The 24,996-nt window shown below is 36.7% G+C and overlaps 1 protein-coding gene across 5 annotated transcripts in view; it reads right to left on the minus strand.

The window, feature by feature from the left end:
* The window catches only part of SOX6 (SRY-box transcription factor 6), a 373,900-nt gene that overhangs the window by 15,017 nt on the left and 333,887 nt on the right, over positions 1-24,996 (minus strand). For all 5 annotated transcript variants that reach the window (XM_084287862.1, XM_084287859.1, XM_084287861.1 and 2 more), the window contains one exon: positions 18,323-18,431. In XM_084287862.1, the coding sequence (XP_084143988.1) occupies positions 18,323-18,431 (109 nt within the window). The remainder of the gene's footprint in view (positions 1-18,322; positions 18,432-24,996) is intronic.

The raw sequence follows: 24,996 nt of genomic DNA on the forward strand, positions 1-24,996 counted from the left end.
ACTCACCCATCAACATCTGAATGAGAAAACAAATTGCACTGGTATTTCTCCAGTTATGAAGATTTGAAAAAGCTTCTGTTTGGAATCTTAACATAGCATAAATGTTCCAAGTACTCAACAAAACTCACATAAAAGTTACACCTGAGAATCCAGGCTGATGTAGACCTGTTCACACAAGTCATTTACAATGACTTCTGCTTGAGTAGCGAAGCACATGCAAAACATTTCATAAAATAAATTATATAGTACACTGAGGTACATGCTGCTAGTTGCATGGGTCTGATTATGTTTGGAGCTGAACGTCTTAAAGTCACATCTCCTTTAGTTGAATTTGAGCAGTCAATCAGATATATGTAGTAAAACTGCCTGCCTTCAACAAGTACATCATGTGCGGCATGCTGCAGCTTCAAGAATGGATGACAAACACCCCAGTTTCTCTAGGGTGTTATGCTTTAATGTACAACAGTGTCCTGTCATTGCCCAGCCTCAGTTCAGCTTGTACATGCTACTTGTTGTTGTTGTTTTTGTTTGTTTGTTTTTAATGCATCCAGCCCTGCTGCTTAGCCATAGACAGCAAAGCTTCATGGGGAGTTTTGAGTTCACAGAGCTGAGGATGAGATGTAGAATCAGTTAATGTAGAAGAAAGAGCTAACTTAACTAAGCCTGGATAAGGTACAGTTTTCCTAGAAAAACTTGCAATCATGATGATATGTTTTCAAGGCTTGGCCTTAGCTATAAAAGAAAGGCGAAAAGACTTTACAGTGGGAAAGTTACATACATAGTCTTACACCTCAACAAACGGGTCATATAATCAAATACCTCAAAAAAGCATGTTACTCGAAAATAAAATTCTCCAGTAATAGGCTTCCTTTTTTTTTTTTGTAAGCTATTCTTGCTCTAGACACTTACTTCACATTCACCAAAAAAAGTCTGGAGATCACACTGGAGATCTACTAATTTCAGTGACTGACTCTGAAGTTTTTAATTGTACAAAAACTAAGCTTCCTAATTTACTATGAAAATACTTTACCTTATTAGATACACCATTTCAAACATTCTGTATAGGAAATACATTTACATGAAAAAAGTCCTAAAATAAAGGATGCATAACTAATACATTACCTTTTTGCCACCAGGTCCACAGTACATTAATTTCATTTAAAATGCACTGACCATACAGGATAAATTCATTTTGCTTTATATGGTGTTGACAGGCATGTTTATTGTGCAGTGAAATGTAGTGCAGTTTCAAGCTGACTATATCCATCAACACAGGGCAATATGCTGACTACTGGGCCAGATGAAGACATACATTACCCTGAGAGCAAAACACTCATTCGTATACAGCAGTGTCTTCTCCTGAGGATCACTACGGTAATTTATGATGCCTCGAATGCCATTACTTTACAACTGACACCAATTTGGCAATTTGTATACTAACATGCATGCATGTAAAAGAAGGAAGGTTTGTGGCAAATGGAAGATGCAAAACTATTTCAATACTATTTCAGGAAAAGTACCATGCAACAGGTGTTTGGTGCTTACAGGAGACTGCAACTGCAGTCAGGTTTTTACTGCAGAAAGGAATAGTAGTTTTGCTGAGTGACATAAGATTCAGATCTGCATGTAGGACCAGTACCTAGGGTGTGTATGGTTAATGAGGCTTTGTTCATTGCTGTCAGAAGGCTTGCAACATGCACATCAAAGCTACCATCTTTTAAGAGAGGATATACTTATTGTGAAACTACAATAAATTATAAACATGTAAATCAGCACTGAAACATTTATTGAGACACATGGCTACATAATCTGAGAAAGATAAAATGTAGCACATAATGGAATCTTTTCAAAGAATATCACAAAATTTCTAACTAGTATGTGAAAATATTAATAAGTCAGTAACAAATTAAAAAAATAAAAAAGAATAATATTTTTGATGAAAACATTCAGCTATTCTACTCACGGAAAAGAAAATAATACATATTTGAACCTGTATGATGATCTCTTACTTTCAGAAAGGTACTTATTCATTATGGCTAAGGAGTTTGTCCTTGGCCCTGTCAAACAGTTTTGGCAGGCAAAGACTACTTTTGCTGGTATCAAGATTATAGGCAGGATTGTTAAACTGGATATAATTTAGAAAGGGGAAAAAAAATATATAAGCAGTCTATTTTCAGAGAAAGGTTATGTTAGAAAACAATTCTTAAAGTAATAAATTACAAACATCCCAAGAAGGCCAAGAAGCTTTGGCTGCATCTGCTTTAAGCAAGCCCATACTTGAAGGATTTGAAAAAGCAGCCAATGAGTTGATGTTCTTTGTGCTTGATCTCTGGGGGAATATTTGCAAGTTGACCCATAGGCCATCACAAAAGCATCTGCAAAATGAATTTCTGCAAATAACTAAAGTAATATAATCTCTGTGTTCTTGTAACTATCTCAAAGCTACAGAATTATATTCAGCATACAAAGCATTATAAGAAAATACTTTTGTTAGCATTTGATTCTACGTGGGGAGCCAGAAATTCTCAGTATCTTCTAAGCTCAGAAATGAAACACTAATGATATAAAAAGCACATATGCTCAGTGAGCTCTTGCAAGTTGAAACACATAAGAACAAGCTTTCAAACTGCATGGCTGTTCCTAAGTACTTCATCCTGTCATTCAGATATTTAAACAGTACCACGTCCTATATAAACAATTTCAACAGGTTTTACAAAGTAAGGATTTTTTCTTATTGTGATAGTTATAGTACTGACAGAGACACAGATGCCTGGAATTTTTGAAGAAAAGACATATACAACTGCAAGGAACTAGGTGTTTCACATCTGTTCTTTCTGAAAATGTTTTCAGAAAATCTAATAAAGAACAATCCCCAAATAATGGATAAAACAAAAAGCATACTACTGATGAAGGGTGAGAAGAGAGGAGAACAGTGGTAATCATCTCTCTATGGAGACTAATGCTCTGTTCATACTGCAGTTGTGGAAGGAGAGTTTGGTTTTCAGAGTCAGGATTTTGGTCCGGATTCAAACTTGTTGCAAAAGCAGTACGCTTTGGCTGCCCTAATGGCTTAGTTGGCAAAGAAATCTACACTTTGGCCTAAAGGCTTGGGCTATCCTCAAAGTGACACTTCTAGCTTCTGAGGGTGTAGACTGCCTCACTTCCTAGCTCCTTTGCATTTACTCAACTTGTCAGGACTTTAATGATTTAAAGCTAAAAACAGTTTGAGGAGAATTATCACTTTTTGTGGATATATGGCAATCAACTGCCCTGTGGGAACATGATTCCAGACTAGGGACAACACTAGGTCAAAGAACAGCACAGAATGAATCTAAAAATGTTACAGCCTCATTAAAATAATTTCAAACAATGTTTTTCTTCCAAAAGAGACTGACTGTTCTCCAATGCATAGGCAAGAGGAATTCCTGGGCTACAGAAAGAGAAAAATATCTGATAATCCACAAGAAAAAGATGAACATTTTCACATGAATGAAATGTTAAGAAATGTACAGTAACAATTGTTACATTATTTATTTATTTATTCCTGCATTTATCTAAGTTTCTCACCTTTTACAATGACACGCATTTTAGGACAGGCACCATCTCCTACCATGTTCGCTGAACATGGCCACATGAAGGTTTCATCTTGGCCACATGAAGGTTTATCCTACTGTCTTTAATAGAACAGGATTTTCCTCTCCGTTTTATACATCATTTACCACAACAAAACATCAGATTCAGCCTTTACAAGTTAACAGAGTGCAGATAATAATATCCATGACACAGAGGAGCATAAAAGGTTGAGAAAAAGATGAAGAAAGAATGAGAAAAGAAGTGACAGCAAAAAGAAAGATTTTTATCAGTCCCTCTGTTATTCCTTAATTACTCTTCCCACTCTGGCCATTGATTCATGTTTGAAGTAACACATTTCCTTTGAATCCCCTCACATAACGAATCTCTGGCTACTCTAGAGAATACACTGCATACCATCTTCCATAGACATATACCAAGATAGAATATATAGAAATAAAGACAATCTTTTTAGGTTTCTAGTGTCAAAGTGACTGGTTAGCAGAAGTGCTCATATCATCAGTTATTCATTAGACTGAGATGATATTTTTGTCTACTTTGGAAAGAACTGATCATGATCTCCAGAATATCTGGCCCTGAATACGGTAATAAAACTAGCACTGCTAGCAGCTTGCATTGCAGAGACCAAAACCTAATGAACAAGCAATTAAGAGTCACTTTTGCTACTAGAGATGGGTTACTCACAAACAGGGAAATGCAATAAGAGCAGGAAGCATGAAAACATGGGTTGGCAGTCCCCCTTAACACATGGACAGACAAATGCAGCCTTTATGAAAGCTACAGCAATATTTTAAATGAAATAGAAAAATGCAGATTTGGAAAGAATAATATAACAAAGAAAAGCTTTGGAAGATTCAGAATACCAGAGTAATTATTTATCTATTTTTGAGCTATTAAGTTTGATGTTTAACTTTTGAGAAGATTAGACAAATGACTACTTCACTTTAACCTAAGAGATTTGTGGCAGGGTTAGTATAACACTTATCTTTGTTTTGTCCCTTGCCTGCCTCTTACTTCCCCATTTTTGTTTTACCCTCACCCATATTCAGAAGACTTTCTCATTCTTTGTCACCAGCCTGCAAGAGAGGCAAAATAAATGGGCATCTCTTAACTATTGTCAGTACAGGCATGTCTCGTTATCACTGTGGAAAACTAACACCTACTTGGAAACATGACTAGCTACCTGACAGGGATGCTGTAGTCACACAGACACAAACACTCTGCAGGGAAGTGTCTGTTCATCAAGCTGGTTTCATTCCAAATGCTAAACAAATATTATTCTGCTGGGATTTGAGGGCCCAACATATCTTACAGGCTGCATGTCAGGGAACAAAAAGGGGATGAGAACTGAGAAATACACGAGTGATTCATTAAATAGTGTAATATTTAAATGGGCTGAAAAATATTTCACCTGTAAAGGTTCTAAAATGTGCTAAGTGAATACTAAGAGTTGGGAATATACTGTAGCAGAGGTTAGCTATATTCGTGCAATACTTAGTTATGATAAGGCTTCTATTTTTCCTGTTAAGAGACTCCATTCTCTTTAAAACATCAGCAAGAAGAACCAAGAGGGAATTCCCTAAGGTCAGCTCTGAGGAAACATAAACCTCTAATTCAATAACTCCGCTACTGCACTGAAAAAGGCCTTATTATTGCAACATCCATATGGAGTCAATTGGACATTAATGACTAATCAATCCCTCCCCTTTCTATTCTACTTATAGTGTCACAAGCCATGTTTAGATTAGCCCATTTCCTGCTTAGGATCGCTCAAGATGTCTTTTGTTCTTTCAGGGCTGGCCTGATGGAGGCAGCTTAAACAAACACACGACCCAAGTGGTGCAGGAGTTATAAACTGCCATATGTGAATGAACAAAGGGGCCATACTAAAGCCTTTTGTGGTATTTGTTAATGTTTTTCATCTGAGTTTAAAAAGACCTAATGACTTTGCGGTGAGCTGATGCATGTGGCTCGTGGCTTTGCAAAATGAAGGAAATTCTACCCAGTTATATATCAGCATATATTTTCCGAAGTGCCTTGTTTTCAGTTTTGGTGGCAGTGAGTTTACTATTTTAGTACATTTGTTTTACATATGCAAGCAAAATTCTTAATCTTGAATAAAACACAGCACCAGTTTTCACAGCCATCCTCACAACCTGTATATATGTTTTCCCCCATTTGAAAGACAGGAGCTAAAATTAATAGTGAAGTACATTCTGTGTGCAAAAACCAAATCAACTGTTCTCAGCTCTGTCAGTGGTAGCAGTTTGCTCACCGGTGTTCAAAGCTCAACTGTTAGTTGGGTCATATTAAAGGCTGAAACAATATTTCTAAATAAGCTGTTATCACATCCATGCTCCACAGCCAGCCATGCCCAAATCTACATTATTTAAATGAATCAAAACCGCTAAATGCAACTATTTTCTTGATGACTTACACAAACAGTTTAGATTTCTTGACCACATTTTATGGCAAAATTAACCCTTACAGAAATTGGGCACAGAGTACAGCTAAAATAATGAAATTATAAATTCCATGGAATATTAACTGACTTAGTTAATGCTTAAGGTCTGACTTAAGCCCTCAAAGGCCAGCATAGCCCCACTTGTGCTGTAACACAAGAGCTTGAGAAGTTATTCTCTGGAGATCCACAAAACATCTAGATAGAAATTGGCATAAAGAAGCAGTCTCTACTATAAATTTGGGGATGAATGTAAGTGTTGTAAGATTTTTCAATCATGTGCCACTTGCAGACTTCAAGACCCTTCACAGATAATTAATTAAACACTAACAACCCCCTTCTGACATAGATATTATTGACAGAGAAAATGTGAAACACATTTAAGTTCAAGGTTATTCAGTCTAAGTAATGACACCAGAAGTACTGGACTGCCAGTCATCAGGTCTAACTACAATCTACATCCCCACAAACACTATTGCTGTTTCCCTTTGATATTTCATTTTATACTCCAGTGAGGAAAGTAAAGGCCCATGGTAACAAAAAACATAGACAAAATACCCCAGCCCGTGAGAAATATTGCTAAGAGTTATTATCAGGTATCTGACAAGATCTATTGATACTACCAATTTTTTTGTTTTGTTTTCCCAGAAGAAAACCTGCTGCTTTCTGAAATTGTTGTTACTATATTAATCATCTTCCAAGTCAAAACAATAGAAAAAGGAATGCAATAATCTATTTACCAGGAACATGTTTTCGTAAGAGTAACACATTGATTGCCAGTGCAAGTGTTAACCCACATAATTTCAAATTTCTCCTGACATCACAGTGTCACCCAGGACATCTAGAAAACATGATATTGATTTTAAAATGCAGGGATTAACTCTGCAATCTTCAGTCATCCCTAACAGTTTTTTAGAAATCCTGCCCGAACAAGGGCCACAGGACATGATCCATTCAGATTTCAGTCAATGCTTTGTTTTGTTTTAAGATGGAGAAATGACAGACAGGAATTCATCACAGAGGAAAAGGCAGCCTGGCTTCATATTTGATGGATGCATTGTTCAAGGTGTGGCTGAACACTATTAATGAACAACTTCGCTTGCTCCAATGTATCAAAACAATGAATTTTAAAAGATTAAATTGAATGTGATTTTTAAAGGGAGCTATGTTTAGCAATGAGAGAGAGCTTTACAAAGCCACCTCCCTCAAAATATGTGATATTAATGAAGTTCAGAAAAAAAACCTTGCAAAAGGTTTTAATGTGTTAGAATCACTCCATTAGTGACCCATTTCCTGGGTTAAATCTGCAATTGACTTTGGCACCTTCTAGCACATGCAACATCATTCTTTATATCAGTATAACTAATTCCCTTCCACCCAGTGTTTACTGTTCTCACTTGCCATATCATGTCAGTAATTAGATTGCAAGGACCTAGGGCTAGGGTATGCATATGCCATTTCTTCTTGCCTTTCATATGGAGTGCTGATATTACAAAAATTAATAATTAGTAAATAATACATCATGAAGGGAGAGAAACAAAACCAGCATGATAACAGGAATGCTAAGTTCATGAGTAATAATAAATGTTAGGAAAAACTCTTAAGGCTAATTTTTTAAATATGCTGCACCTGCATATGTGGGATTTGTAAGTGAAGCCAGGAAGACACTTTTACAAATAAGGCACTGCCATGACCAAATATGTTGCCACTTTCCATCATTTATCAACAGTCCTGGCTATCAGGGGAGGTTCCAATCGACTGGCGGCTAGCAAACGTGACACCCATCTACAAGAAGGGCCGGAGGACAGACCCGGGAAACTACAGGCCTGTCAGTTTGACCTCAGTGCCAGGAAAGCTCATGGAGCAGATCCTCCTGAGAGTCATCATGCAGCAATTGCAGGGGAAGCAGGCGATCAGGCCCAGTCAGCATGGCTTTATGAAAGGCAGGTCATGCCTGACGAACCTGATCTCCTTCTATGACAGAGTGACGCGCTGGGTGGATGAGGGAAAGGCTGTGGATGTGGTCTACCTTGACTTCAGCAAGGCTTTTGACACCGTCTCCCACAGCATTCTCCTCAAGAAACTGGCTGCTCTTGGCTTGGACTGGCGCACGCTTCGCTGGGTTAGAAACTGGCTGGATAGCCGGGCCCAAAGAGTCATGGTGAATGGAGCCAAGTCCAGTTGGAGGCCAGTCACTAGTGGCGTCCCCCAGGGCTCGGTGCTGGGGCCGGTCCTCTTTAAAATCTTCATCGATGATCTGGACGAGGGCATCGAGTGCACCCTCAGTAAGTTCGCAGATGACACCAAGTTAGGTGCGTGTGTCGATCTGCTCGAGGGTAGGAAAGCTCTGCAGGAGGATCTGGATAGGCTGCACCGATGGGCTGAGGTCAACTGCATGAAGTTCAACAAGGCCAAGTGCCGGGTCCTGCACCTGGGGCGCAATAACCCCAAGCAGAGCTACAGGCTGGGAGAGGAATGGTTGGAGAGCTGCCAGGCGGAGAAGGACCTGGGAGTGATGGTGGATAGTCAGCTGAATATGAGCCAGCAGTGTGCTCAGGTGGCCAAGAAGGCCAACGGCATCCTGGCTTGTATCAGGAACAGCGTGACCAGCAGGGCGAGGGAGGTGATCATCCCCCTGTACTCAGCTCTGGTGAGGCCGCACCTCGAGTACTGTGTTCAGTTTTGGGCCCCTCGCTACAAGAAGGACATCGAGGTGCTTGAGCGGGTGCAGAGAAGGGCGACGAAGCTGGTGAGGGGCCTGGAGAACAAGTCCTACGAGGAGCGGCTGAGGGAGCTGGGCTTGTTCAGCCTGGAGAAGAGGAGGCTCAGGGGTGACCTTATCGCTCTTTTTAGGTACCTCAAGGGAGGCTGTAGCGAGGTGGGGGTTGGCCTGTTCTCCCACGTGCCTGGTGACAGGACGAGGGGGAATGGGCTTAAGTTGAGCCAGGGGACTTTTAGGTTAGATGTTAGGAAGAACTTCTTCACTGAAAGGGTTGTTAGACATTGGAACAGGCTGCCCAGGGAAGTGGTGGAGTCACCATCCCTGGAAGTCTTCAAAAGACGTTTAGATGTAGAGCTTAGGGATATGGTTTAGTGGAGGGCTGTTAGCATTAGGTTGGAGGTTGGACTCGATGACCTTGAGGTCTCTTCCAACCTAGAAATTCTGTGATTCTGTGATTCTGTGATTCTGTAATTACCTGATTGGGAATTAAAAAAAAAAAAAAAAAAAAAAAAAAGGATTTGCTATGAAAAGAGGGATTTGCCATGAAATAGGCACCTATGTGAAAAATCCTCACAGGAAGCTGTGCTTCCTGTGAAACTATATCTGCCCAATTGAAAAGATAATTGAATATTTGCAAAAGCTGTGAAGGTACTGTAATGCCCACCCCAGACACATTTTGGACCACTGATTCCCTAAAATTAAATCAAAACACAAATGAAGAAAATATTTTCCTCTTGCTACTAACTTCTGCGCTGAAGGCTTGCTTGGATACTTGGCATATCTATGTGGAAGAAAAGCAGATGCTCTTAAACACTTGTCAATTGCTGAGATACTGAGGTTCCTGGAGGAGAAAATGGTACACGGTGTAAATTTAGAAAAATAGACAGTTGTACAAAGAAGACTGCTTGTCTGGAAGCTCTATCCATTGCTCATGCTTATCCTGAATATACAATGCTCTTTTCTTAATATATTCATATTTCTGCCCTGCTCCTAGTGCTCAAGAAGGTATGAAAAAGTGCAAGATTCCTCCCTCCTCCATGCACCACGATGGTGCCTTTCTCCATCAACTGACAATTCACTTGTACCTGAAAATTTCACATTATTTTAAGCAGCTTTGATGTCCTTTGGCAATATTGGAGCAAGACAAAGATGTGTACAGAGCTAAGCATCAGTACCATGGGTTTTTTGACATCTATGGTAGCTGTACATGAACTCCAGAGTGTGAAAAAAATGTTTTAAACCACTGAGCTAATATATTGAATTTTTCACTTACTCCACTTAAAAATAGCTAAGCAAACTGACTGATGCTTTCAGGATTTGTGACAGTAATTTTCTCATGGGCGAAGATTTTCTTGTGTAAAACTGCAGCCCACAGTTACTTTTTACAGCCTTGTTCTAAATTCCTGAAAACAATGTTTTACTATATCATGGAAACTGTGACAAGCCCTTAAGTATAACTGTGCTAATGGGCACCCCTGAACAAAACTCTGGGCATTGTAACAGTGATTGTACATTAGAAATTCTAGCTACAATTTTAAAAATAAAGGTGCTATTCTAAAGAATCAATCACTGTAACATAGAAACAGCAAACGAGAAAGCCTGGTATTTAGCAGTAGGAAAAAAATACCTCAGACAGTTGAAAATCAAAAGGTAATACTTGTGGAAGACATCCAGATTTATTATGCTGAAAGTGAGAAGCATACTATATGTTTAATATTAGTATCTTGAGAGGAGTAGGTTTCAATGCGATGGGAAAATCAGTCCACACACCCTCAGCCCTCAGCTCAGATTTTTCAGTACTCAAAGTGGGAGTTCCCTCTGTAAAATATTACAGGGATGCTGGCAACAAGAAGATTCATAAAGTGGTTACCATCAGAAAAGTGATGGGATGGTTCTTAACGACAGAAGGGCTTATTCCTATCCCATCTGCAGACACTGAGTTACTCCAGGACTGAGGCACTGAATCTCATCCAACACAACTGAAATACTGTGCCTAAGTACTTTATCACAGATTCATGATCTGTTATGAGTTATTCTGAAAAATTTGAGCGTATCACTGAAGTTTCAGGCATAATCAAACAGCTTCATATGTGTTAAAAATGGCAAGCGCATTTAATGAAAGCCACCTTTTCGCATCTGTTCTAATTAACCAAGATGTTAAGAACTTATTTTATCTTTAAATAATAAAGATAAACTTATGAGATTTTGTTTTTAAGACCTATAACAAGAATAGGGGGGGGATAAAAATTCCACTGCTTGAGCTTACTGCATTCTCTCTGGAAACGCTTCTTTATTTTCAGACAGCTTTCACTGTTTTCTGATTTTCATCTTTCCCTTCTCAACTGCCATAGCAACTATTACAAATATTTATGTGCGACAAATACTGGCGAGGAGAGGCATTCTTTCCTCCAGTATTTATGAGGCACTGTCACAAAAGTAGGCAATGCTTTGTCACGCGTGTACTACCTTCTGTTTACACCTCTGCATAGGAGGGTGTTAAACAAGTTACCTCACAGGCTTGGACTGTGTTGGCAGCCTGCCAGGATTGATCTGCCTGCAAAAATATGGTTCCCTTTCACCTACCTCTTCAGCCGATCAAAGTCGACCTTCTCTGGAGTTAAGAAGGACCTGTCTCACCCTTCTGTATAAACATTTAGCATTTATTTACTGTCGGGTATATATGAGCATGTTGAAGCTTGGAGCATATGGTAAAGATGTTCCTCTAAGAAAGGATTGATGTTTTGTTTTGTTTTTTACTGAAGAGATTTGCAAAATCCAGACACCTGTCTCAATGTCTGCTCTAGTGCTGGGATATCAGAAATGAAGTTTGACAGATGGTCAGAAATTTGGAGCTGTACAAAGTGGCAGTTTCTCCTCACCCTTAGGTATCACCCTTGTAGTCCTTCTATTGGTCCCTTTCTCATGTTTTTCTCATAAGGCCAAGGCAATCTCTTCTACATTGCAAAGGCTCCTTGTGTTCCCCCAGTTAGCTCATTCCTCTCCTTCACATATACCTCATTGATTCCATGTTCACTGCTGCTTCTGCCACTGCAACCACTCATCTGCTCACTGTATTCTGGAAGTGGGTAAAATCTGTGAGGATTCCTAACACTGCTTCTTTCTTTCTCCGCCATTCAATTTCCCTTGCTTTTGGGGAGGCATAATCTCTTGCTGTGCTACAAAATGCCTTGCAATGTGGCTATCCAAGTCAAATCTGAATGAGATGGACATAAAAAGAGTGACTGCTGTAATTGCTGCAAATCCTGAACAATTCATTGACTTTGTATGCCGGACAGCAAATACACTGTCTGAAATGCTGCAGAACCAGATTCCTATGCTTATTATTTAATAGAAATATGTTCATTTAAAAACAAAGGTGAGCTTGGGTTCAGGTCCAAAATCAGGTTCAGAACAATATCTGAGTATATCTGAACTAGAATTAGTGATATCAAGCTAGGGCTTACTACTGCAGGTAGCCTATTACCGATGGTTATGCAGTGCACAGTCCCCATTTGGCTTGCATTCAGTCTACCTGATGAATGGTCAAAGATACCACGATCAAACAGATAAGGCTTAAAGCTAAATCACCTCAAACAGTGAGAATATAGAAAAACACAATCTTATACCAAGGAACTTACAAGTTAAAGTAAGAGATGGCAGGCAGTGAAAGGGAAGACAGAGGTACTAATGAGGACACAGGCACTAAGTCAATTAATTGGACTAGAAGATGGGCTGGTACCAAGCCCAGACTGGGGACTCCATGATACATCTTAATGACTGACTCAACATCTATGTTCATAGCAAAGCTGATCCTCTGGGAGTTTTTGAAAAGTAATAATCTAAAGGATGAAGTAAGTACATAGATAAAGAATATAAACAGCTAATTTTAAAATTCTCTTATCTCAGTGAGCAGGGATGGATCTATCCCTCACAACTATGGACCATACTTAACATAGTCTGACAGATTTGTTTCAAAGAATGAAGCAGCAAGTGCTAAACAAAATTTACAGAATCAGGAAGACTACTGCATAAGAAATAGAACAAATGAAAACATTAAAACAGGACTCAGAAAAAAAGGGCTTTGTGTGCATTGTCCCATATGGCAAACTCCGAGGCCAAATATTTAACTCGCAAGCCCCTGACTCTAATATATTAACACAAATGAACTTGGAACTAAATGTTAGAGCTAATATGTCATTTTCATCTATTTCTAGTTGCTTTTTAAAATTGAATTTACCTTTACAATGCAACTGATTTTTCACATTGGAAAATGGGACAGAGAACTTCTCTTTTACAAAATCACATAGTGAGACAGTGGCAAAACAATAACATTCAGATGTTGTTCAGGATACAATCAAGAAAACCATATATTAACAGATCCAATTCTTTGGCAGGAATTATGATCAGGTCTTGATGGAATATGAATCCCTACGATTGTTGAAGGAAACCCTACTGCAACCTGAGCTACAGTAAAATCAGTAATTGTCAGCAGGAACATTAGGTCTATTCTGCAGATTACTATCTAATACAAAGCAAAATCTTAACATACTTCCTACAGATTTTCCATAGCATTGGAACATAAGTACAAAAAATAGAAAAATCTATAAACATAGTGTACATTTTTTACAAGCACAAGTTGTATGTGATTCAAAAGAAGCAGCACTATCACCAAAGCTGTGTATCTATGGAAGGAGTTTCTGTTTCAGAACTAGAACCAAGAAAAGGTATTTAGATCATCCAATCTTCTCGAATAAAACAAGTAAATATTTTAGGTTCCTCCACCTAGAATTTAGCAAGGGCTCACCAACAACTCCTGACTATATTCTACCACACTGGTCAGTTAATATGTGTCAATCACACTCATAGAGGGGTTTTAGCTAAAGACAGATTCAAAGCTGTCTTGGTGTGTCCATGGTAGATAGCAATTCTTCAATACTGACAATCTCAAATTCTCAAAGTTATGAAGCAGCCTACAGAAAGAATGATGTTTCATTTAAAATGATGAAGTTGGGAGAAAAAAATCTTGCTTAGTTCTATAATTGGCTGTTTCTTATAATTTTGCATACCAGTTGCTGAGTATTTATGAGGCTCTCAAAACATGCTTTTTAATTTTGCCAGCTACAATTGAATCACACATTTTAACAGGACAACTCAGATTTCCAGGTAATGATAGAGCTGTAAGAGCTGGGGATTATTTATCAAATAGTGTCACAGCCAATGGCAATGTTTTTGAATACAGTCTGAGCATGGTTTTTAATATAGTTAGCCCAATCCTTCTGGTGGCTAAGAAAGTAGTAGAGATGTTGGTTTATATCATATTTAATATAAAACTCTTACAGATGATTCTCAGGCCTCCATTCAGATGAGAGTTAGGTCACTGTGAGTAACACAAGCTTAGAATACAACTTCATATGCTAATTCATCTCTGTAAGGACACCTGGTTACTATTAGTCTAAAGAAAGTTTCACACACTGAGCAGGGACAAGTCTAAGTCCTAAAGTTCATTCTGCAGTATCCTTTCATATTTATGTCTCATAATTGCATAAAGCCAAATGTAGGGAATTTTAAGACCTGTCTTCTAATTCATGATTTTAAAATTACGCATGTAGCTTCAGCTTCTGATCAATAACCAAATACCACAAACATTCCTAGGATTAAAGGAAAATGTAGCTAGGAAAATCTGCCAAAGTCAGATCACTGACATATACCATAGATAAGATATAAAGAGTAGAGAGAAATTATTGCAAGATACTATTACAAAGGCATTCCATAAACACAAAAGTTTGCTGATATTTCTTGTAACAAATTACTTGAAGCTTAAAGGCTATGTCAAAGCTATGGTACTGGAGCACTTCCCAGATCTTGTCTGTCTCAGCTGCATGCTGGGATGAGACAGACATGTACCATGCCTCTGCACACTTAGTTTCCTTGGGAAATGCAGGTGTGCAGGTAGGCAGGGAGTGGAACTGCATTCCATCAGAGCTCCCTTGGTATAGATTAGCAAGGGGGTAGGATGCTGTTCAAATTGCACTTCCCCACAGTTTATGACCATCAGTAGGACTAAATTTGGACTCCTTGCCTTGGAACAAGACTGTAAAGAAAAAAAAAAAAAAAAGCCATCTACAAGTATTTAATATATCTTTTCTAAGTGTAGTATATTTCACAATTCTGAAGTTTGAAAATTCTGGTGATGGGAGTATAATCTGATAGACCTAATAGGCACACACTCTATCAGAAATGCACTTGAACCTCATAGATCTGGATGATGAAGAAAGAAAATGTTGTCAAAAGTTGGCCACCAATATGTTACTTCAGAAATGTTTATTTTCTGTACGACTGTGTAAAAGCATACAACAAAACAGGTAAGTATTATCTGAAGTTGTCTACAGCAATGTGCAGTCAAAAATATATTAAGAAAACTGAAAAAAAAAAAAAAAAAAAAAAAAAAGATTAAAAGTGACTATGACAGAACAGAAAAGAAGGTGTGTGAAGAAACACACCAGGTCTTAAAAGGTTATGATGATGGTTAGTAGGAACCTTTGACATTCAGTTGAGATTGTGACCTTGGCAACACGCCACAGTGCAACAAGGTTGTCTTCTTCTAGAGGAGGCAAAAGAGTAAGTTGTCAAGTTTCTTAGTAACCCAGCATTTAAACGGACACATGTACACAAGCACAAAATACTGGCAGTGCATACAAAAAACTTTGTGACTTTGTGAAGATCTGTAACAGATTCATAATGATTAGGAAGAAACATTAATATTTTTGAAAATGAACAGAACCTGTAGCATGGTACAAAGCATCAGAGGCCATAATTCAACTGCTAACATTTCAGCAGCACTCTTTCCAATGGACTTCCACTCTTAAGAGATGCCACGTTAGAAGTGTTATCTCCTCTCTAACTTGCCAAAGATGAGTGGCAAAACTTAGATGGTATTTTGAAAGTCTTTTTTATATCTTTCTAATATCTGAGTTCGCCTTGTCTATAACTGGAAGGTCAAATAAATATCTCAGTTTTGAAATTCTGCCAACGTTTTTTTCTCAGCTCAGCAGTGGTATTCGCCGAACACATCTTTTCCAGAGACATCTCTTGGCTGCTAAACAAAGTATGGAAATCTGAATCCATTCATGAACTCAGATTTCCCATGCAGCAACACACCATTCCCCAAACTGCCCCACCAACTCTAGAAAGACACGAGCACTGTCCTTAAACTGGCACACATCACTGTAGCTTGGGTTACTACATATGTCAAAGCTTCGTTCTGCACTATCCAGTAACAAGAAGGGCTGTCAGTACCATGAGGTGTACCAGGATACTAAATTAAGGACACTAGAAAGAGAAAGGTTGAATTGAAGGAAATGAGTCAAACCCAGAGAGTTAGCTTTATGTCATAGGAATCTGTAACTGCGTATCTATACGTATCCTGTAGTCACTTTTCATCCTAACTGAGGAAAAAAATACTCTTCAACATGTTGAAATACGAGAAGTTGAAGCAGGATGGAAATTTCTTCTCAAAGCAGTTTATAAATAACTGATTAGTCAATAAGTACTTTTGAAAGTCCCATGTATCTCCTAAGTCCTTTTTCCAGAAAAAGAACATTGCAAAACACCTGTCTGAAAGCTATTTCTTAACTATATTCTGTCCATTACTTTTCTGTTTAAACCACATCCAATTAGGTACGAGCAAATGACTCAGAAATAGTAGCTCCCTAAAAATGAGAATCTGGACATTATTGATTTTATAATGATCTATTTATATATACTGGGAAAATCTGAAATGTTTCATCAAAATGACAGCCTTCTAACAAATATGATTTTTAATAAATAGTTGATGACCTTTAGTCATCTTACTGTTATGGAGACCAGAAATCTTGACTATGAAAAATTACTTTAAAACAACTGTTTAAGCAAAAAGCATGTAAGCATGTGCTCATGGTACGTGTCAGTTCCACCTGACAAGCTAATCATGATTTTAAGCCGATAAGTAGGAATGTTTTGCTGAAATAAATCTGAATTTTACTATTCCTTTGTATGGATGAGTCAATACAGGAACAAGGATCCAAGGAACATCTTGGATCTGAACTTGCACTGTCTCCACTGAGTGTATGTCCTTGTCCAGGGCTCTTTAGGTTTGCCCAAGAACTGATTGAAGATAATGTATGTCAGCTGGCAAGCAAGGAGAATCAGGACTCTAAGGTGTTTTATCACAGACATATCACGCACTACTTATACATAAAATAAAATAAAATAAAATAAAATAAAATAAAATAAAATAAAATAAAATAAAATAAAATAAAATAAAATAAAATAAAATAAAATAAAATAAAATAAAAAATAAAATAAAAAATAAAATAAAATAAAATAAAATAAAATAAAATAAAATAAAATAAAATAAAATAAAATAAAATAAAATAAAATAAAATAAAATAAAATGACAATTGCTACTTTTCAGACTTCAAACTGAAGGGGCCTTATCTGAACCATTTATTTCTGGGTCACAGAGAGACAGAACAGAATCTGTGGTCAGAGTAGTACTTCTCTACACAGAAAATATTAATGTTTCTTAATCAGGCAAATTCTGTCTCTGTATTTTAAGAATAATTTGAAAAAAGACCTATTGGTCAACAGTCATGAGCTTATTGGTCCTGTTCTTTTGATCCAAGAACAAAGCAAACTGATAACTTGTGAAATGCTTGGATATTAACAGAAAAAAAAATATATATATATATATATATATTAGCCTTTTTGCTGAAGAACAGTGGCATAACTAGAATTTGTGAAGTTAAAAAAAAAAAAAAAAAAGTAAATCCAGGGGGAAAATTTGCTAACTTTTTTTGCTAACTGAATGGTAGATTAATCTTACTAATCTTACTGCAGTCACTGGTAGAGTTCCTATCTACCTACATGTTCTCTTGCAGTGTATGATAAGGTAGAGGTTAAACTCAGTCTTGAGAAACACTGATTTCCATCTCTAGCTTGATCCGGTAATGCATGATATACTGAACTCTCACTAAAATCAGTACAAATGCACTGAAGGTTTGTATCATGTATAAGGCATTCATACAGAAAATGTGAAATATTTTTACATTTTCACTTGACAGCTGTCTGTCCATAAAAGTGTGCTTGCTATATCTTGAATAGTTTGTGAGTGCACTGGTTGACAGACTTCTTAAAGAGCTCTAACTTTCTCCAAAGCTGCTAAATCCTTAAAAACTGGTGAAAGTATATACATGTATATACTGCCTTTCTGAGATAATTTTCTCAGTGTTCCCTACATTTTTATTAGTAGCATAAAATGTAAACACTTATTTGACAGCTCCTAGGGGAAAAAACAGCTATGTTGTAGGAGGGCTTAGAGTATAAATGCAATGCAGTATTTTTCATGTATCTGCCCTTTGCTATGGAGTTATTACAATCTCACAAAAATGCTCAAAAAATGCTACCCTGGGATATAAGCTAGACAGCACCTATGACACTAGCAGCATTTCAGATACAGAACCATTCTGTGATGCAGTGGTCAATAACCCACAGTCAAAATTGCAACTCACCTTCTGCATCTTCTGGCCTTGTAAGATCAATGACACCAGGGCCCAGTTTTCCATCTTCATTGGGTTTCCCTGTTAACTGGGGGCCTAAATTCTCAAACCTTGTTCTTTCCTGGAAAAGAACAGAAGTAGTCTTAATGCCCAAATATTTTATATCTCATTGTGAGCCTGTACATGGATGTATACACTGATACATGCCTTATTTTCTAAATACAAATAAATAACAAATGCATTTAATTAGAAATTTTACTCAGGGACTATTTTCTTTTTTTTACAGATTCTGAATGTTTGCATTTATGAAAATCAGTTTTTAAATGTGAAACATATACAGAAGCTTTGAAATTATTTTGATCTGCACTGCCATAATGCATAAATGATTGTACATGCAAATACAAAACACTCTTGGCAGGGAACAGCGCCGACTGATGCTGCTCACTTTGCCTTTCCACTTATTTTCTAACTTAAACTAGAAAAGACAATCAACATTTGGGAGACATGAAAATTCAGAAGTTGAAAGAAGAGTTTGTATTAAAATATACTGCTAATTTAATGGAAAAAGCACTTTTTTTTTGCCACTTTCCAATTCAAGTTAGCACTCATACCTCTGAGAAAACACAAGTCTGAATTTTATGCAAGAGTTTTTCAAAGACAAGTATTTGAAAAAAGGAATAATAGATGACGGAACTGATACTATTATTTTGTCTAGGAATTTAAATTGTACCTTTGGTAGAAAGGGAACCTAAGGAGATAAAAAAAAAAAATAATAAAAAAAAATAAGGAAAGAAAAGAAAAGAAAAAGAGTGCTTGCTTCTAGAAAAACACAAAGCTTTTGAGAGCTGGAGACCTCCATAGGAATGCTGGAACTGGTAACTGAAAGGTATTTTGTGTGTTAACCCAGTTCTTCAGTCAACTACTGGACAAGGTCACTACAATTGACAGTGTAGTATTGCCTCACAATAGCAGTCTCTGTAGTGCTGTGTATCAGTAGCAAAGCATTCAATGGTTATCATTAATTTAGCGTTCTCATTTGAAGGAACATAACATGTTTTCCCTCTTGCCTTGTTGTTACCTCTTCAGACTAAACTTGGCATTATGTTGTACTTGTGAATGAATGAAACCTTGTTGTTCATTACTATGAAACAATATTAAATGTCATGTCAGCTTGAATTTACAGACATGAAATACCAGCTTTCAGCTCTATGAACAGTTTCTCCATGTTATACTTAATGCATTATGCAGAAGTAGAGTGCTGATTGCTGTTCAGTCTATTGTTCAATGACCTAGTTCTGTGCTGAGCATGCTAGACGTAAAAGATTATGAGTTTCTCTCTTGCAAGATTGTTAGAAGCTTGGAAACATTCTTAAGAATCAAACATCCTTGATGGCCTTGACTTCTCATTTATTGCACATCCAAATATTTCTTTGTATTATCACTATATTTTAGGAATATATTTCAGTAATAAAATCCAGTTAGCAAACAATTCAGAAATTCTTTTGAATCCCCATTTTTTTGATTGCTCCAATCATGGACTATTATATTATTTTCTTTTAATTTTCAGAGAAAAAAAGAAAACAAAAATCTGACACCATGCTACAACATGCAGCTAAGGCATTTTAGGTACTAATTGCATTTCTAAAAGAAGTTTCACAGAACCTTTCAATCATCTAACAAAATATCTCTGCATTTTATTATTGGTTAACTTCATAACTTATTTTCCTCTATTAAATCTGTGGCTGATGAAGGAGCTTACACATACAAAGAAACTCACAGAGTAAAGAAAGAGTTACAAGTGAAATGTGAGTGCAGAAAGGAACTGTAATACCTGAGTTCTAATATTGTACTGAAAGATGTTGTGCAATGTAACAATACACCTGAATCATCAGGATGGGGTCTGTTTTACTAGTAGACAGAATAAAAAATAAGTTTGTCAAGGATTCTGCGTTCCATTGCAAAAGGCTGATTTGCAGTTGAAATAAAAACAAAGATCAGTACTAAGAAAGCAGCTTTTGGCACATATATTGTCTCTCCCAAAACATTTGCACTAAAAGCTTTTTCTTAAGGATGTTAACACAGCACCTGCAGTATTCTTGGAAGAACAGCCTTTAAGTGTGTTTCAGAAGGAGAAATACCTTTCTGCTATAAAAATCAACAGACTCTGCTACATATCAATATGCACATTTGAAATATCTTTCTAGTCATTCATTCTCTTTGATTTTACCAGAAAATATTCTGTTGAAAAAGAAAGGAAGAAAAAAAAAGTTTCTGAAAGAATATCAATATTTTGACGTGGAAGGAGAAAAAGGAGAATTGCATAATAAGGTTCAGGAACAGTAAAACGAAAGCACTTATACCATAAAAATACCTGCTCTTGTCAAACAAAGGAGATGTACTTGTAGTTCTTTCATAACCTCCTCCTTCTAATTCATGAAAAGCTGTAACAAAGCTACTTAAATGTTTGAAATGCCTTTTAAAGTAATTTCTTTGCTTGCTTTTTATTGAAAATAATCACAGTGATTATAAAAAATAAAAATAAAATAAAATAAAATATTTGCCTTGGGATTAGACAAACTCAGAAGAAATGTGAAAATAGAATAATGTTCCCCAATATTAATTAGGTTTTTATCTAGTCTTTACAATTTGGTGAAATACAACAAATTCATATGAAATTTATCATTAGAAAGGAAACTTATCCCACTAGGTTCTGATCCTTTTTTAAGGGATTTGTCTTTGCTCCTGCCTTGAGTTCATCCTAAGGAGAATAGTTGTTTAAAATAATAATCCCTTCAAAATATACCTGTTTCCTAGTATGAATAAGGACTGAGAGGAAGATTAATTCTGTCCATAGCATTCCTATATGAACTAAAAATACACTTTAATTTAAAGTGAATGCCTATAAATAGCTACACTAATAAATACGTTACCGATACATGCATTATATTTGCAGACATGTAGCTTGACTACTGGATATATTGCTACCCCCATCCTCCTTGCATTAACAGAAAAATTTGGTGAGTTTGTAATAAAGGGCACTGCTCTGGACAGTGCAAGCGTTTTGTCTTCTGTGAAAAAGCATTTTGGATTTCTATATTGAATGTTTTTGGTTTGTTTGTTTGTACTAGCTATGGAGCTTACACTGTACAGTCATATTAAGTTTTCCCATTAAAATTTTAGAGAAAGGTTTAAGGACACAGCACTGACGACCTTTTCTCATACGACTAGACCAACACAGTCAGTTGGAGTCCACATGGAAAACTGAAAGCTCTTCCCAGAACAATTCAAATCCTTTGTGCTTCTGTTTATGTTGAATATAGAGTAAAAATAATCACGTCTCTAAAATGAGCAAAAGAAGAGGGGAAAGATTCTTCTTAACAGCCAAATCTTAATATTCCCATCTGTGATACGATTAGGCACTTATTTATGCGTTGCCAGTCACAAACATGCAGAAAACGTAAAAGTTATTGAAAAAAATTAAAGTCTGCTCAACTGTCTTGCAGGACTGTTGGTTCTTTAAGTGCTTTGAAATTATGATGTATGAGGTAGATGTTGCATATTAAATAAAGATATTTAAATTATAAAGCCCCCGTTAGTGAGAGCTGATGAATGTTAAATGTTATGAGCCACAAGGCTGTGGCATCCATCATATTCACATATTATCACAGTCAGTGATGGAGCAGCCCCAGTGATGACAGATAGACTGCTAGATAGTTATCCCTTATTTCCAGAGTCGCCAAGCAAGCCTTTCAATCCCTTTGGCATTATTTTTAGCTTTGCATTAAATTAGCAACTTTTCCGTCATGTTCTGGCAGAAAGAATCAATTCTTTCTTCACGTGTGGAAGGTGGAAGAACGATTCACTAAAGCAAGAAGGAAAGGAAAAAGCAGCAGCAGCCTTTTCCTCTGAGAAGGCTGCAAACTTCAAATGACTAGAAACAAATGTAAAATTGTGATCGTGTGAAAGAACAGCAATGAAACAGTGAGCACACAATAATGGCTTTTCTCTGCACTTAGATAAAAGCTGAATTTTTGATGTGCACAGTATATTTTCATAAAATTTTATATACTATGTTTTATACACTTATTGGCTATTCCATAATAATGTGTGTGCTAACAGTAAAATTGCTCTTAAATTTATGTGCGTTATTTATACGTTCCCACGTAACAATGCTTTTTGTTGTAAAAAATATTCTGTTTATTAATGTAACTTTACAACCACTGCATCCAAGATCCGTGGTAAATTAATGACATTTTTATTATTTTATAGTGTCATTAAATTTTTACTGATCACTCCATCAAACAGAAGCAATAAAGGCCATAATGCAAACTGGGACACTTAGATCAGGGGAGCAGGAAGGCATTCCATATAGTCTGAAGTAAACGGCTTGCTATAAATGATATTTATACCATCTTTAAGGATGTGAGAATACTTGGACAAGTTTGGCAAAACTGTTTCTGTAGTACCGTGGATTGTGTACTTAAATAACAGTTTACTTGCCAGCACGACAAGTTTTTTTCAAACCATATGCGAGAAGATGACTGATTGCATCCATCTCTTGAAAAATAATATATGAAATGTAATAATACACTGGGCACCCCTCCCTTCTGGATTACCAAGACTGATCCGACTATACCCATGCCTCAAATTATTTCAACATGCTTGCTTTTTCCACATCTGAAATGTATGCTTAGACTGAAATGGAAAATGGCATGCACGCTGATCGTTGTGTGAAAGATTTAAAATATATATATATTTTGCAAACAAATACTTTTTATTTAAGTAGACATGTTTGGACAATGATGTAATACCCTTTATTTCAACAGTCTAGCATGGAAGCAGTTACCAACATTAATTTAAAGAGCCAGTTTCTAGAAACTGAATTAATATGGGTCGTTCATTGAAGCCACAGAGCATACGACTGAAGGGATATTATTTCTTCTGAGGACAGTAGTTTAGTTAGAATGACTACAAATAATTATCACATGTTGTCTTTATGTATAAAATATATTTCAATTGAATTATTCCACACTAAATATTCTAGCAGTTTATTTGCTAGCTGTTATCTACTCCCTTCATGTACCATAGACAGTAAACAACAGGCAAACAACTTACTATATTCAAAATATCAAAAGCACAATTTCAACAAAACACAGAGAAACTTATTCCCAATTTGAATAAAGAGGAATAAGAGGAAACACAAAACCATTTTTTTTTTATTTTTTTTTTTTACCCCCCTGGAAAGTCAACATACAAATGTCCCAAGCTTTTTGCTTTCTTCTTCCTACTTTTTTATAACAGCTGAGACTGAAATGTTAAATTACCCTCCACTTAGAATCTTTTGCAACATCTTGGCACAGCAGGGATAATTACAAATTAACTTTCATCCTTATCTCTGAATATTTTAGTTATTATGGGTGGGAAGTTTAAACATTAACCTTATTACAACAATGTCAATCATCCTACTGGTGTGCAGGCATGCAACTGCTGGAATTCTTTGGATGGCAAAGTAGATAAACACAATAGTTGCATTATTGTTACAACTAAAAGCACGGCAACCCCACAGAAGGGCCTTTGGTTTTCTAGAACTTTGTGGTGAATATCCAGAGCTTGTTTTCAACAGCATAGCAGCGGGAGGTGCTCCAATAAATGTGATAAATTAAGTTAGCAAAGTGAGTTCACTTATTGTAGAAATGGTGGTATTTTAAGATATTGCTAGATACAAAGTGTATCATTTCAACCACTGATTTACAGGCTACATGGACAAAGGATGTGCTGATTTCTTTGCTACTGGCACAACTTGACCCTTCAATTTTTTTATGGAAGAGAAATGCACAAATTCAGTATTTCTAGCAATGTGAGAAAATGATCTCAGGAACCAAATTAAGGGGGACATTTTGGTGGATTTTCACCTCTACCTACTGCTGGGTTTGGTTTTTGAAGGCCCATATATTGTTTGCAAACTGTTCCAATACTTCCTGATATGCTGAAAGTACAGCACAGACTATCACCCCTGCCACTGACTAAGGTTTGTATTAGGTTACAGTGCCTCAAAACAAGCAACCTGCTTGAAGAGATGAATTGAGAGAAAAGTCTTCAGGTCCCCTATTAAATATTTTCTTCTGTCTTAAAGCATGATTGAAAAGGAAGGGATTAAAAGCAGATAAAAGGGAATTAAAACATTTTTTTCCCTCACTCACAAGCCTCGGCTGGCTTCCACATGACAGCATCATATATGCAAGCCCATCACAAGCAAACAAAACCTCCAAAGTTCTTCAGGACCACAATTTCATAGTGATGGTCATGATATGGACTCTTCTTTTAAGACAGGTTCAGAAGTCAAAATAGAGAATTGCAAAGTAATCCAAACATTAAGGGTTTAGATAAAAAGTTTGAAACTGGAGTGCTAAAGGCCCAAAATTCATTAGATAAATGCAAACCCAAACTGCCTAATTTTAAACACTCTCTTTAACTAATTGTTTTAGAAATCTGATTTTAAGAATCAGAATGCCAAGAGCCCCTGGCTAGTGCGAGCAGTAGCCATCCTGAGCTCTGAAAACAAATAAGGATTTAGATGAATCCGCTGATTACTGGGAGCATTCAGCACATACTACTAAGTTAACAGATTTCAGTGCACTGAAGCTTGCCTTTAAAAATAGCAGCGTATGATTTTTTAAGTATTTTTT

The sequence above is a fragment of the Netta rufina genome, assembly GCF_964035555.1.
Source record: "Netta rufina genome assembly, chromosome: 5".
Lineage (NCBI taxonomy): Eukaryota > Metazoa > Chordata > Aves > Anseriformes > Anatidae > Netta > Netta rufina.